Genomic DNA, 15,966 nt, shown 5'->3' with positions numbered 1-15,966 from the left:
TGTCTCCCACCTGGACAAAGTCAGGGAAAGATAATAAAGATAATAAAGCAAACCCCATGATGTCATCAGCCTGTAGGAAGAGCAAGTCACCAAGTTTACAGGCAGATAAAGAACTGAGTGTTCCTTCTGCCATGACCTAGTCTCCCTGGGTACAAGCATGTATCAGAGGTTTGTTACAGAGAACAGAGACCCCAATTCTGGAACAGAGAGACAACACAAGAGTTCTTTGATGGAAAGAAAAGCCACAGAGGTTTGCAGTTTATGAAGAGAGGCTATTTTTAGATGACAGGCAAAGCAGAGCATTTTTCCCTGTATACTGTCAACATCAAACCAAGAATTCACACAGACAAAAGCCTACAGGACAGCAAGTGCACACTTCTCAGGTTTGAGAATACTTGCATAAGTTGGACAACAGATAGCAAAGCTGTCACTTGAAAGGTTATGTCAAGGCACAACATAATGCATCCTGACTGCAGACAGATTTTTTAGAGACATAGGAACAGCAAAGGTGAAATAAACAGAGTATGCAAGGATACACTGTACTGCCAGAAAAATCACTTCTTACTTATGAAATAAAACATTTCAGCACAGGGTGGCTGCCTGAACAGGGCACGTCTTTGCCAAACAGGCCCAAAGCATACTAGCATCCTGTAGCCCAGGCCAAAGCAAGTGATGCTGGATGAGGATGCCAAAACAAGCAGCTTGCTGCAGCCAGAGTCTGTAAACTTGATTACACATGTTGTCTGCTACAAGAAGCACTCATGGCCTCAGTGGACACAGCCCTCCAGACAGCTCTCAAAGCTTCACAACACTGGGAAGAGAACTCTGTGTGTGTTAACATGAAAAAGATCACAGAGCAGATGAATCCAAGGATAACGTGCATATAAAACTTGAAAGCTTCAGCACCATTTCTTGGGTCAGTCCCTTGAGATCAAAAACTGAGGAACAGTGCTAACAAGGGAAACAGTAACCAGCATCAGTCCTCTCTGTGCCTGAAGGTGGTCCAACCAAAAGTGATTTCTACCAATCTCTAGCACAACTGATGTGGAGATGGAGGAACATGCATACATACGTGCCTATCATGCCAGATAACCTTGAAAGGATTAGAGGCCTTTTTCTGTTTGAGCAGTTTGTCCCATAGGAAAGGGTCGCCTCCAAAAAGCCTTACCTGACCCAATTTTGATCAGTCCGTTGTGCTGAATGAAGATGGTGTCACAGGTCAGGTTACCATGGATGATTGGGGGATCACAGGAGTGGAGGTAGCTAGAGATTCAGAACAGATCACTGGTCAGGAGACTACCAAGGCTGCAGCCAGCAATCCCTCCCTTCATCCCTTCCCTATCTCAAGCAACATCAGAAGAGAATAGGAGGGCAAAGGGCATATGCCAGGGATTTACAATGGCAGGGAGGTAGAATTAAGTGACTGTACATCAGCCTCTAGGCTAGGAGAGAATCATGAAAACTAAGCAATTGTCTCTAACAAACAATCTCCAGAACATGGGGGGGAAAAGAAAGCTTTCTCTGATCAGTTCTGAAGAAACCCAGGGTACCAGGAGTAAAGAAACTATTTCATCCATCCCAGTACTGCTAGGTGGGTGCTAAAAGGGTTCCAATTTTATACAAAAAATATCAGAGCCTTACTCTGGCCCTACTTGCAGGGCATCAAAAAAGCACTCAGTGCTGTACAAACATGATTGGTCATGTCTACCAGCAGGCACAAATAAAGCTTTTCAGTGCTTGGGGTCCCAGGTATATTTGAGGCTACCTGTTTTTGCGCCTCACTCTACTTGATTTTATGTTAGCAGCCAGCACAAATAAGGACTATCAGCTCCCAAAAGCTTATTAGAATCCCAACTATTCATCAACAGCTATATTTAGCCAAACAGCAATAGAATTTTCTCTACAGAGTGGGAGTCGTGCTCTGACATCTGGGTTGTTGGCTTTTTTCCACGGCTGTTACTAGCTATACACCAACTCTGGCTCAGGTAGAGAAGAGTATTTAACTCTGGGTCAGGTAGGGAAGAGTATTTAAAACCAAAACAAAAAAACCCACCCCACATTCTATTCAATTGACTTGCACTAAGATGGCTGCAGAAAATCTGCATCATGAAGAAAAGTATAGATCCACATACACTTCTAACAATATCACACCACAATAATTATGAATCCACTACATCCTACAGGGCTGCAGCCTGGCAAGACTAAGAAAATTTTCCTCACTCATCTCACATGGAATTTGATTTCTCTGAGACTTCTTTGCAACATCCTCTTGGCCACAGTTACCAGGTTACAAAGCTGGATACTCTGGAGAGCTCCCTGATGCTCAACTCCCACACTCACTTTTGTATCAGTTGCAACTGTCAGGATCCAAAACCTACATTGCACCTGTTTATTTTAGAGGCTTCAATATTGTCTAACTGAAGACTCTGGGATTGTTATATAAAGTGCAGTTGACACTCTGCAAACTGTGACTGGGATAAGACTCAGGCTGGGTGACTGAAAGTGCTCTCCAGGCTCCATTCCATGAAGTTTGCTAACGTTTGGCAGCATGTATGTTTACAGCTTTTAATATTCTAGCACAAAAGATGCTACACTTAAACAGATGGCTAGACTGCAAGATCAGTAACTCACATACCTGAGAGCAGAGAGGATCTGGGTACACCATCGCTTCCAGGCCTACAGACACAGGAGCAAAAACAATAAAAATCATTCAAGGAAGAGGAACTAATTCATAGTTCTGTCATTCATAGCCCATTCATATGAAGGAATATACACTCCATTCTGTGGCATCTTAGCTTTTACCCAGTACAGGTGTGTAGGAAGTAAGAAGAGGATTGGTATTCTCATGCTCAGTTTAGTTTCTAAATATTCGTATGGGTCAAGAAACACACCTCCCCTCCTAACTCCTCTCATGCACAGATGCCTTCCCTCTCTCCTGTATGCACACATGGAAAGGACATGCCTGTCATACCATACGTATGAAGCTGCAGAACTGCTGGAAACAAAGCAAACAGCACAGAACAGCTGTCCAAAAGAACCTGCAACTAAACTAGTTTACAGTAATAAAAAGAAATTGCAGCCACATGTTATCACCAGGTTGCCTTCTCATCAGGATCCTCTGCTGAAAGAGCCTTCCAGAGGCTGATGGCACTAAGCGAATATATGAATATAAGCATACATGAAAAATAGTTACCTTTTCATTCATAGTTTTGTGGTTTTTCTTTGTCTTCTTCAGGAACTGTTTCAAGCTCCCTGAAGACATATATTCAGTGATGAAGATCACCTGTAGGGGCAGTATGAGACATTACCCTCTGCTTCACTAATTACCTACAGAACATGCAGTGAGAAAACCCAACAGACTGTTTGCTTTACTTACCCTGGCCTTATTCTCCTTCACATCAGCCCAGTATTTGTGAAACTTCACAATGTTCAGATGTTCCAGCTGAATCAAGTTGTCAAACACCGCTTTAACTTTTTCCTTAACATCAGAGAGACAAACACATGTAACATCAGAGACCACATCAGCCCATATCTTACTTTCTTCTTCGGTCTTGGTCCCCCTTAAACAACACTGTACACTTTAAGCTCCTACGCTAAGGACAAACAGCATCTGATTTCATTCCATACTGCACCTTAGCTGAGCATGGTTTGATCACCAAGACTAAATCAACACAAGAGCCCATGGAAATAGCACAATGACAGTTCTCTGTCACATTTTCTGCACAGGCCATGCTTAAGCTGAATTTGCTATATTTGAGCAGCACGGCACTCCAAATCCAGCCAATAATCCACATGAAAGGTCACCAGTATCTATAATCCCACCCTGGTGCAAGTTATGTTTCCCACACCTTGTTGGGAAACACATAGACTTACTTCCTGAAGCTTAAAGTTCTTCCGCTCAGAAAACTGAACCTCATTCCAAACAACTTCCACACCTTCCTCTGTATCCATGGCCAGGTAGGCACTATCGATCCCTGGGACATTGCGCTGATTCACCTGTATGGGACGGATGGAGACAGATGTGAGTTCTAAGCCAGCAAGACCAGATCATTACCATGCATCCTTCATTTGAGTATTATGAACTTTACCCATTAACTTTTAATTCAATGAGCATTCCCGGACAGGATTGTGCACATATATTTCAGGAATGGGACATACCCAAATGTGAGTACATTGTAGGCTGCATAAGCAGCAAGACCTGGGCATATTTGTGGAAAAACTTCTTTTGCAGAAAGGCTGTTTTGTAGTATAAGCTGCCTTTTGGCAACAATACATTAGATTTTTATGTTTTACGATACCTGTAGTTCATTTAGCCACAAAAAAACCCCCCTCCAACCATACAAAAGGGATACAAAAAAAGTCTCAAGAACTCTGACACAACTTTCTAGAGCAATTTTCTGAAAGGTGATGAGACACAAAACTCTAGAGAGGAAACTGATCCAAGCAGAGAGAAACAAAGATAAAGCTGCAAGTTGGGAATACACTTAGGAATTGATTACACAATTGAAACTGCTACAATAATTTCTTTAGTTAATAAATGCAAAAGTTAACCCAGCACAAGTACATCCACACCTAATATTAAAGACAGAGACAAGCACTAAGAAAGCAACGAGGTAAGAGGAGGGTACCTGACAAAGCAAAAGTTTAAAGCCTAGCATAAGAATGTCTAGGGCTGCGGAAGTACTTAATACTAAAAGACCTGCAGAGATATAAGATGAACAAGACTCCCAGCAGCAAAGTTCACCATAATACTGGTTTTCCTCCGATATGTAGCATCATCCAAAGATGTATATGGGTTCCTCCCTCCAACATCTAGAGCATCTTGCTGTTCTGTAATGCCTTTTACATGCTATTTCGCAGGCACACAGAAGTTATGGTCCAGTTATGGTTATAGTCCTACTGCACCAGGCAATGTGCAGTGATAAAACTGGATTCCTGTCTCAAAGTACTTACAGAAGAGAAGACAGAGGGTAGAATTTACCTTGTAATTGTCACCATGAACCACTACTATTCACATCAACTGGCCACATACCCAGAATCACTTCAATTCCAGCTGATCCAATTGTCCCCTTGAGGTAAAAGTTAATACAGAGATCTGGCTAGCAAATTCAGACTCATCTTCCACTTACATTACCTCAAAGTCCTGGCCATTTCACACCTTTTCCTACTCATAAGCCTCACCTTCTCCTCCCTCACCAGGGACCCCATCAGCATTCTATTTGCTGGAAGCTTTTCACCATACATAAGTGCTTCCTCAAAAATCCCTTCCCCCCTTGGCAGCCACTTTTACATGATCAAATTTACTCAATTTCAGCTACAGTGTTATGCTAATGAGAACTGATGCAAATGTTCTGCCACCCACAACACTTAAATGAATTAAACACTATGCTATAGGAAATAACTACCAATAACACAATACCAACTAATAAAACTAAGAGAAAGAAACCAGTTTTTAATGGGCAGTGCTTTTAACTCTGGTAGACTAGGTACAGGCTCAAAGCAGCCAGCTGACCATACTGAAATGCAAAAAAACTAAGGTTTGTATTTATAAAGAAACTGTTGTAGGAGGTGGGTACCAAGAACAATTTGTAGGTCACGCTAACCATCAGCTGAACTTGAGCTCCCAATACAACACATAATGACAAGGACTAACACAGCAACAGAACATGTACAAATAAGAATTGAGAAAAGAAAGGAGTCCACTGAGGTAATAAATTTACTATTCTACAATATCAACTTTAAAAGTTTGCATTATAAAAATCTGTTCATTGGATACTAAACTGAGAGTTGCTGCTGACTCTCTCGAGGGACAAGAGGCCTTGCAGAGGCCTCTAGATAGATTGGAGCATTGGGAAATCATCAACAGCATGAAACTGAGCAAGAACAAATGCTGGATTCTGCAATGGGGACAGAGTAATGCCAGGCACAAGTCTAAACTGGGAGAGGAGTGGCTGGAGAGCAGCCCTGCAGAAAGGGACCTGGCCGTGCTGGTCGGCAGCAGCTCAACAGGAGCCAGCAGTGTGCCCTGGCAGCCCAGAGGGCAAACCGCATCCTGGGGGGCATCAAACACAGCGTGAGCAGCCGGCCAAGAGAGGGGATCGTCCCGCTGTCTTCAGCACCGGTGCGGCCTCGCCTCAAGTACTGTGTGCAGTGCTGGGCCCCACCGTTCGAGAAGGATATTCAGGTCCTCGAACGCCTCCAACAGGAGGGCAAAGATGCTGGTGATGGGGCTGGAAGGCACGTCCTCTGAGGAGCCGCCAAAGACTCTGGGTTGGTCTGGTTTGGAGAGAAGGAGGCTGAGGGGCGACCTCTCTGCAGCTTCCTGAGGAGGGGACGTGGAGAGGGAAGTGCTGAGCTCTTCTCCCGGGAATCCAGGGACAGGACGCCTGGGAATGGTTCCAAGCTGCATCGGGGGAGGTTCAGACTTGATGTGAGGAAGCATTTCTTTACCGAGAGGGTGTTCAAACCCTGGAACAGGCTTCCTGAAGAGGTGGTCAATGCCCCAAGCCTATCAGGGTTTAAGAGGCATTTGGGCAATGCCCTTAACAACACGCTTTAACTTTTGGTCAGCCCTGAAGCAGTCAGGCGGTTGGGCCAGATGATCCTTGTGGGTCCCTGCCAGCTGAACTAGTCTATTCTACTCCATCAGTAGCTTGACAACTTAGACTGACAGCCAATCAACATAGGTTGGATTCTTTTTTATGATCTTCCAGGGGAATCCTAACAGGCCCAACGATATTCTGAAATTGCAGACAACACACCATAGTGACAAATGACTACAAGAACAGTATAACTAGAGTGAAACAGATTGCTCCCTAAACTGAGCAGTAAACCACCGTGATAAAACCAGATGCAATGGGGTGACACAGGTAGGAATAAAGGATATAGGCCATCATAAAGACAGCCTGAGCTACAGAAAATAACTATTTAAAACAATCATAGAAGACAAGCAGTTTAACATGAACAATCCCATTCCCTTCCCACCACTTCCCTGCAGCATAACTGAGGGGTGAAATGTCCGAGATTTGATTTAAGGAGATGTTCAACATATTTATCATAAGAATTTGAATATATATATATATACACACACACACACACCCCCCCTAGGTCAGGCTTGTTATGTTTAATCATTAAAGAAAGCTGAAAGAATGAAGATAATTAAGGACAGAACATTTATTCTTTCAAATTTTAGTATAAAAAATATCATGGGGATGACAGTAGCATGAGAACACCTAGTACAATTAATAAAGCTGAATGCCAAAAGGCTTTAAACGAGCCCCCAGCCAACAGAAAGGCAGGTATGTTAGTATTGCAGGGACAAGATAAAAGCCATGACTACCAACACCCAGTGCCCATGCATCCCTCCATATTCTCTTCCTTCATCATACTTGCTGCTTATTCAAAGGCCTTCCAGCTTTACTGGATTAATTAAGTCCTCAGGTACTGACAACTACTCAAAGTCTGCCCTGATAATACAGCCAGTGGATGTGGATTTATTGTATCTTCTCCCATTTCTGGGCAAGTTAACCAAATGTAAATAATTTCCATGACTCATGAACAATATTCCAGGGCACCAGGTATGACCCAGGACACCAAACCCATCTGACATCACTGATGATAATCCTCAGTTCAAGAGGAGATTCAACAGCTTGGGCAGAAGAGTACAAGGAGAAAAATGCAGACAACTGAAAAGGCGACAGCCAAATCACTGTTCCACATCCCTCTCCATGCACAGCAAAGTGGAATCCTAAACCCTCATGAAAGCACGTTCTGGCACTTGCCCTGTACCTTCCCAAGGGTTACGGCCAGCCGTTGCCTCTGAGCAGTTATTGGTGATTGATGGATGGTTGCAAGCTTAACAGCTCACAGTTTAGAAGCAATGTGGCAGTTAACACTATTGTAAACAGAGGTAGCTGTAGGAATATAAATTTCAACTTCTCCATGAACCTGACTGAGCAAGAGGAAATAAAAATGGCACTTTCACAATACTGCCTTCCACGCCTTGCCCTGAAGGGCAAGGAGTGCAACCAGCAAGGTACGTAGCCTGGTACACCCATGCCCTGAAGAGATGACAGAAATACTGTTCTCGCCCTGAAGAGCGCTCAGGACTTGGGCATCAACACAGGATGAAGATGATGCAGGTTCTCTCCTCACTTTGCCCTAACTTCCTGCAAGCTTTGTCAAGTAATTTAAGACTGTTTTAACTTGTTTAATTTTCAGTGGTCTTTTATGACCCAGACCAAAGACAACAAGCTGCCCATGAACTATGCTAATGGAACAACAAAAAAAGAATGGCTCAAATAAAATACCCCGTGTTCCTAGAGATAATGTATTACTCTGAAGTATTTCTTTCCCAGAAAGCCCTCATAGACTAGGTAGCTTTTAAACTATGAGGGAAGAAGTTAAGTGAACTCAGTTAAGCATGAATTTCTGAAGTATGACAGAGGAAGCAGTTCCACAACCACAACAGATTTACAGCAGAAATACTAATGTAGCTCTTTGTCCATATAAACAAGAGGTAAGGAAACTCAGGGAGAATTTCAGGTGAATTTAATTAATTAAATGGGAGTGGGGGAAAGAGATTTAAATGCTGTTACTTCAAGGCATAACTTAGCTCTAAGGGAGAAAAGGGAAAGGCAGGTTATTCCAATTGTCCAATGCATATTTTTTCCATAGCTCTCAAACTTCTAGGTATCTATCACTGAAAGAACACAGACTTTTGGAGAGACGTTCTATAGTTCACATGATCTGACAATTAAAGAAAGAAAAAAACAAACCCCCAAAGCAAACCAGCCTAAGCCACAAGTGACAGCAATGTTTTACAATCAAGAAGAAAAAAACCACAAAAAGTATAAAATTGGAAAAAACCCTAAATAATTAGAATATCAGTACAGAATGAAACTGCACATTGAAGAAAAGAAATCAGGAATGGCAGCACATTAGGCCAGACACAAAAAGCCAGGTATCTGGTTAAGAGTAGCATGAATATGTTAAAATGTTACCCTGGTCACTTCTTTAGGCCAGAGAAAAAAGATCAAAGCTCTGCTCAGCCGGCTTGGCAAAAGCTTGACAACAGAGATAATATACCTACAGAAGACAGTAGCTGGACCACAGAGGAACATTACTTCTCACCAAACTGTGAGGAAACAAAAAGTAGCATGTTTACCAACAGAAAGAGGAAACAAAAGCATCTGTCTCAGGGATTTGAAGCTAATCTAGAGTGTAACAAAATCAAAGAATGCAAGATCCACTGCAGGCAAAAGGGAAAAGAAAAAAATCCAAGCAGCAAGCCTACTTCATGTTTTTAACTAAACAGACAGCACTGGCTTTTGCAATTATATTCACAGTAGTAAAATGCTTGAAAGTTGTTAATTCAAAAAGAAATTTAAAATAACTAGCATAATATAACAAACTCAAGGAAAGGAAGGTATCAATTATTACCAGGCTATACAAACCAATTCATACAGCAATCAAAAGTATAAGGAAAAGAAAATCTGACTATCACCAATGCAACAGTTGTTTTTTTTTCCAGACAGCTACATGCTAGAACAAGTAATAAGATAAAATACATTAGCAGTAAGCTTGTCTATGTAACCAAATGAACAAATCTTGACCATTTAAATACAGAGTTAAAAGCCTCCCATGAGTTGAAGCTTGCCCTCACTTGTAATTTCACCGATGCAACAGCTCAGGAGATGCCCTCTTGAGAAACAAGTCAAAACGAGACATACTTTTCAAGCACATATAGACAGTATCCCTGCCACCTCCCAGAGATTCCTGCCCCATGCCGGCCCACACAGCTGGACTGCAAAGGGCAGAGCACAGCTCAGGACCAGGTCACTGTTCACAGAGCCCTGTTCCACCCTGTCAGCAAGAATGACAACTGTTCTGTAGAAAAGCAGTGAGCTTTGAATCGTACCACTGTCATGCAGACTGTAGCCCCGGGGCCAATCCAGTCTCTCCAAAAGCATTTTGACAGTTCTGGCTAAACAACATACTGAGGGACAGGCTTCACTAAAAATTCCTGTCAGATAACTCTCCAGTCAGTAGGCTAGCAACTTAAAAAAACCTCTAAGTATGACAAGAGTCAATTTGCTCTGAACAGAAAACGCACTGCTCTTGCTATCCCACAAGGGATACGTGCATCCTTCCGATCCATTTAATGGATAACAGAAACGAACATGTAAGTTGTCTACTAGGAGCCCAAAGGGACAAATGCTTGGTTTCATTCGGTGCTTCAAAATAAATGAGCAATCAAATGGAGTCAGAGAGAGTTCAATCTTACCAAGCTGAACTAGGGAAGCAGGCAGAGGCGATGAATGCCCCATCCCTAACTGCCAAAGGGAAACAGAAACAGCACAGCAAAATAAATAAGGGGAAGAAAACCCAGTATCCTCCAAATAAAAAAACATTCAGATAGAAGTCCATCAGGAAGGTTATGGTAACTCACCATTACCTCTATATTTACTACACTATTATCACCCCTGTACTGTTAACCAAAACCCTCATCAAACATACAACACCAAGGACATACCACAGACAGTTCATATCCCTGAGAACAGTTAGAAATAAAACTGACTGGGAGGTTTGTGAAGCTCTCAGTACTGAGCCCTGGGCTAGTAAGCTCAGATGAGTGCCAGTAATGCAAAACACCAGGAAGAGGGGGAAAACCAGACAGGATAAACTCCAAGTTTGCTACTTTCATTCTGCACTAGCCCATCCTGTTATTCTGAGAGACTTTCACTTGGTAGAGAGATCTTCAAATCACTGCAGATAACTCTGAAAAGCATCACTTGGTCTTAAGAGGTGTTAAAACATCAATATTAGGAATTACGAGGAAAGGAATAGAAAAAGCCATTAAAAATGGTATACTGCTGTAAGTACAAATGGACTTGTAAAAATCACTCATAGCACACAGAATACAAACAGAAAGTAATTATTTCACATTTCTGATAATACAAGAGCAAGAAAGCAGCCAAGGAAGTGATCAAACATCATATTTTAAAGAGAACGATGAGGAAGCACTTGATCCTGACGTAAATATATATATATAAAAATTAAACTGTAAAGCTGACTACCATGGGATATATGTCAGAAGTAAAAATGACTGCAAGTTGAGATTAAATTAGCTATCTGAAATGTGTGCATTTGTAACTATTAAGTACAATAGTCCAAATACACTAGCTGGCTCAAATTTCCTCAACTCCTGTGGAGTCGAACTGCTGTGGAAAGTTATCTGGGTAAGGGCTATTCAAGATAGAAGCAAGAACCACGTCAGTGATCAGAAGAACCACAACAGGGCAGGGAACCCAGACAGCCTAATCCACGATGGATGAAGCACTGAACTAAGGACTCCCAAGGCCGCAAAGGTGAGCAAATAAGTCATTGTCCGTATAAGGAAAACCCACTGTAGGCAATTCAACAGGAGAAACCTCTGCAGCAGTATTACGCCAAGTGGACACGTTGCATACACGAATACAGGCCTTAAAATAGGATGTCGGAGACAGGCAATTTTGGGATCGAACAAGAGTATTTGCATACAATATTCATGGGATGTTCAAGGGAAGGGCCAAAAGCGTGGAAAAAGAAGGATCAAGATGAGTTGCTAGCCAAGTCCTGTGTCTGGTCACCGTCGCCTGAACTGTCATTTTTTAAAATTATTTTCCAAACTATTTTCTGTGCAACTGTGCTCCTTAGTCTCTGTGTATGTGCACACACAAGCACACAGATCTGCTAGTGAACTTCAAGCCAGACTAGCCAGAAAGTTAGGACAAGAGGTCTTGGGGCCAGATTTTGCAGAGACAGAGAGCCTGGGAAACAGGTATTAGAGACACCCACGAAATGGGATTTTCCCTGAGCACTGATCCTTAGAAACAGGATACAGCTATTCATGTCACCCATGTTAACATGGGATGCTTGGAAAAGCTCCATGCTCCCTCCCATTTGTGCTAACCTATTTATTTCTGGCTGGCCATGCTTTTAACAGTGTCTCTGTCTATCCGGATTTGCTATGCAGCCTCACTGCAGGCAGGACCTGGAGCCAGAGGCAGCAAGCAGCCTCTCCCTTCCACTGGCTCAGCAGTAAGTTTCTTCCCATGCTTAAGCCTGGCTGTAACATATGACCCCCACCAAACAGACAGCAGCAACCACAATACTGGGATTGCTCCCCTGGGCCTCCCCATGCAGGTCTAAAGAGAGAGGTCTGACAAGGGGAAGGCTCTGGTGCTGGTAGAAAGCTGCATGGACCATGCTATTTTTAGAACAGCTCTGTAAAGAACGCAGAGCAAACCCTATCCCTTGGTCACAGGCAGCTGGATCATAACTAGCACCTCTAACCACCCAGGAAAGCTAGAAAAGCAGCAGGCAGCTGCCCTGGCTGCACCTGCTCCCCCACTGAGGCAGCACAAAGGCTGAGAAGCAATGCTGGCTGGGGCGGCACTAAGCAAGCTGCCAGCTGTCTGTTACAGTCAATAAGCAAGAACATAACGGGTCTGTAGACAACAGGCCCAAGACAAAGGCTCAATTCCATCTACATCCTGCAGTGCCCCTCATCTCATTCAAGTACATCTCAAGGGTTTGTTCCTTCCAGGAAGCCCCCAGATGAGCCAATAAAAATGTTAAAAGGCTGCACATACTCCCTCTTTTGAGTATCTTCCCAATGGTCAAGTAAAATCATAAAAACCTACAGCATGGCATTAATTTTCTCCACCAACTGGAAAAAACAGGTCCACTGCCAAAGCCTGTCAAAAAGCTGGCAGCCCTCCTAGCACTAGTTTGCTTTGAGAATCTCTGCAACCCATCCTCTCTCTGGCAGAAGAATCCAAAGCTCAGAGCATCTCAAATGCCACCCTTCCAAGGAACAATGCCTCACTTTCCCACACACACTCAGATGTGTGATAGGAAAAGAAAGACTGGTGCTTATCTTTTACTACCTCAGCAAGCTTCTTTCCAGTCACAACAGCAGCTAAGAAATCAGACTCAAGCATCACAGAATCCAAACATCCAGTCTACCGGCATTTTCTCTCCAAGAATCCTGTACTCTGTCTCCTTGAAGAAACGTAAATCCAGAGGTGCAAAAGTCATCAACCAGCTCCAGATGAAAAATTATATGAGAAATTAAGACTCCTACTAGGAGTGAAAAAGACAACAGAGAGGTGAAATAAAGATGCAGTAGACCCAGCATTTCATTTCATGTCTTTCTGGGTTCAGCTCCTCATAAACGACAGCTCCTTCCTTAACATTTGATAGCACTAGCATGTATCAAGAGCATCTGTTAGCTTGAGCACTAAAATTCAGCTGTAACATCCAGCCACCTAGCCATCAAGGGCTCCCTGAACAGCTGGGAACTACCTAGCCAAATGACTGCAAGGTCTTTCATAAGAAAAAGAGAAGCAAACCAGTGGCAATGGTGCTGCATATACTAAATTTCTGAACTGCCAGCAACTGTATACAATGAAGAATAACAAGACTGAACACTGAACTCGGATATACCCCCAGGCATACTGCCTCAAATACTGCTCCTCAAGTTCTGCACCTGACCTGATACCCAGGTGTCCTGGTTTCAGCTGGGATAGAAAAAAACATAGCAAAACATAGCACTGTACCAGGAAGACAGTTAACTCTATCCCAGCTGAAACCAGGACACCAGGTCCACACAGAACTTCAACATCCTATCTTAGCCTGCACGCCACAGTAAAGGAAGCTATGAAGGGCTGCACCTTTCATCTAGTTTACCTGACAGTGGAAAATATTAGATAGGAAAACAAGAATTAATCAATGTAGCAACCACTGTAGGCACAGACACACTTATATACAAGAGATTTGTCTCCAGGGATGATGGAAAAACGAACCTCTCAATCTCAGCAGCCACTGAAGTGGGGGTATAACGTGGAAAGTGCTCCAGCAGCTGAGCTCGCAAAAAAGTTAGTAACACCTCAAGCACAGAACAACAACCAGACAACTACAAGGTCATTTCTTTCTCAAGGGAGATCATTGATGGCTAGCAAGAACTCAAACATCACCTTTCAGCCACCCCAGAAATCAGCCCCAAGATTTTGGAATCTGTAGGAAAGAAGTACGACCCCTGTGTATGCCATCCACACAAGACTGAGCGAGTCCAAGTTTCCAGTCAAGAGACTGAATGCAAGCAGGACTACACGAATTTTACAAGGTTCTCCCGCTAATCTTGAGCGGCCTGACATATCCTCAGAGAAAGGGCAAAGGTATTTACGCAGAGACTGGTACTCTTTCTCCCATTATCTCCCTTTTCTCCTTTAAGTGCCAGGCTTCAAATCCTTGCAGTCTTGTGTGTCAAGGAACGAAGCAGCACTTGGCAAGAGCTGTACCACAACTGACTATACCTCACAAGGAGCCCGCAGAAGAGGAAGCCTAGCACACCCAAGTCTGCTCGGCCCTTTTCTCTCTCTTAACCGTGACAGACATGCTCACACACGTTACCAAACCGGGAACCTGCTTGTTCCCATATCCACAATATGGCACAGATTCACTCAATAGCACTAAAGGGGTTATTTACTAAGCATGTTACAAAGATGTCAACAAAGTATTTACAATAAAGTCTTGGCTTATGCAATCACACAGTGTTTTCCTATCCAGAAAAGGTATAGAAAGAAATCCAGTCAATAGACAGCTATTAAACACATGACAAACTACAGGACCATCTAAGTCTGTGAATGGTTAAGTCTCTCCCACTAGCAGATTTACTGGGTTGAAAATGAAAAACATCCTGCTGCAGCAGAGCACAAGTTTTCCTACAATTATGTTGGGGCCACTCTTCTGCTTGATAGGTGTAGCTCTCAGGGACAGTAGACACTGAGTCCGAGCTCTCAGTTTGAGGTTTAATACCAGCCAGTGGCAGGAGTCTAAAAATGAACTGCAAGTGTGCCACTGCAATCCATCTCTATTAAGAAGTTTCTATTCCTAGGAGGCATAGCAGATAATTCTGAAGATACTTGGACAACCCAAGAAAAATAAATTATGCACGCATGCTGACTGAAAGAAGAAAATGGGGTGTCACATGGGGACAGCAGAAAAAGAAGGTTTTGTCAGGCAGAAAAGCCAAAAGGGACCAAGGCAAGCACAAGCTTGGAGAGCCTGTCAGCCTCAGTCTCTCCCTCCTGTGACTCCCCTAACCTCATGTTGTGGGTCCTTTTTCTATGTGTCTCTGCCACAAGAAAATTCCCCTGCTAAAAGTTTATCTTCAGCTTCTTGCAGAGGCTAAAGCCCCACCTTTGTATATGTTAGGAGAGCAACCAGATGTGTGGATACAATGCATAGAGGGATTCAGCTCAGGCAGGAAAGCACTACAGTTTGCAACACACCAGGAGACCCACGATTGCAAAGTATACACAAGCAGCAGCAGCATGAGAAAGCAGATTGTCACGGTCCCTGCAGTGCTTAAGGACAGGAGAGAGATGCCTGAAAATGCCCAGGTTGGTTATACAGTGCAGGAAAGAGCAGAGTAATACCAAGTCTTCTCTTGTGTAAATTGTTCAACCAACAGAAAATAAGTATCCTATGGGACAAGCTACATTTACTCTCCCCCCTCCTAGCCATCTCAATCCGGCAGCAACTTCACCCTTCAGGTATATCAAAGCATGACCTCATGCACTGTTCATTAAACATTCCACAAAGAAGCCAACTTTGGGGAAGGTAAGCGATATCTAGTTAAAAAAGGTTCTTAGTTAAAAATTTCACAGCAGCTTTTAAAATTAAATGACTACTCTGAACTTTCACAGCAATTACACACTTTGCACTACAGAAGTTCCCTGCCTCTACGAAAAATTACCACCACTGAACTCAACACAACCCTTTCTTAGTTTAAGCAGGAATAGAGTAGAATATAGACTAGTTCAGCTAGCAGGGACCCACAAGGATCATCTGGCCCAACCGCCTGACCGCTTCAGGGCTGACCAAAAGTTAAAGCGTGTTGTTAAGGGCATTGCCCAA

At 43.1% G+C, this 15,966-nt stretch overlaps 1 protein-coding gene across 1 annotated transcript in view; it reads right to left on the bottom strand.

Annotated features, from left to right (window-relative positions):
• The window catches only part of NRBP1 (nuclear receptor binding protein 1), a 42,143-nt gene that overhangs the window by 21,607 nt on the left and 4,570 nt on the right, over window positions 1-15,966 (bottom strand). The window contains exons 3-7 of the mRNA XM_049818910.1: window positions 3,874-3,996; window positions 3,377-3,478; window positions 3,194-3,283; window positions 2,636-2,676; window positions 1,169-1,263 (exon numbers count right to left, since the gene is read on the bottom strand). Coding sequence (XP_049674867.1) covers window positions 1,169-1,263; window positions 2,636-2,676; window positions 3,194-3,283; window positions 3,377-3,478; window positions 3,874-3,996 — 451 coding nt within the window. The remainder of the gene's footprint in view (window positions 1-1,168; window positions 1,264-2,635; window positions 2,677-3,193; window positions 3,284-3,376; window positions 3,479-3,873; window positions 3,997-15,966) is intronic.

This window comes from Accipiter gentilis, chromosome 16 (genome assembly GCF_929443795.1).
Source record: "Accipiter gentilis chromosome 16, bAccGen1.1, whole genome shotgun sequence".
In the NCBI taxonomy this organism is placed as follows: domain Eukaryota; kingdom Metazoa; phylum Chordata; class Aves; order Accipitriformes; family Accipitridae; genus Astur; species Astur gentilis.
This window is presented reverse-complemented; position numbering and strand designations above follow the sequence as displayed.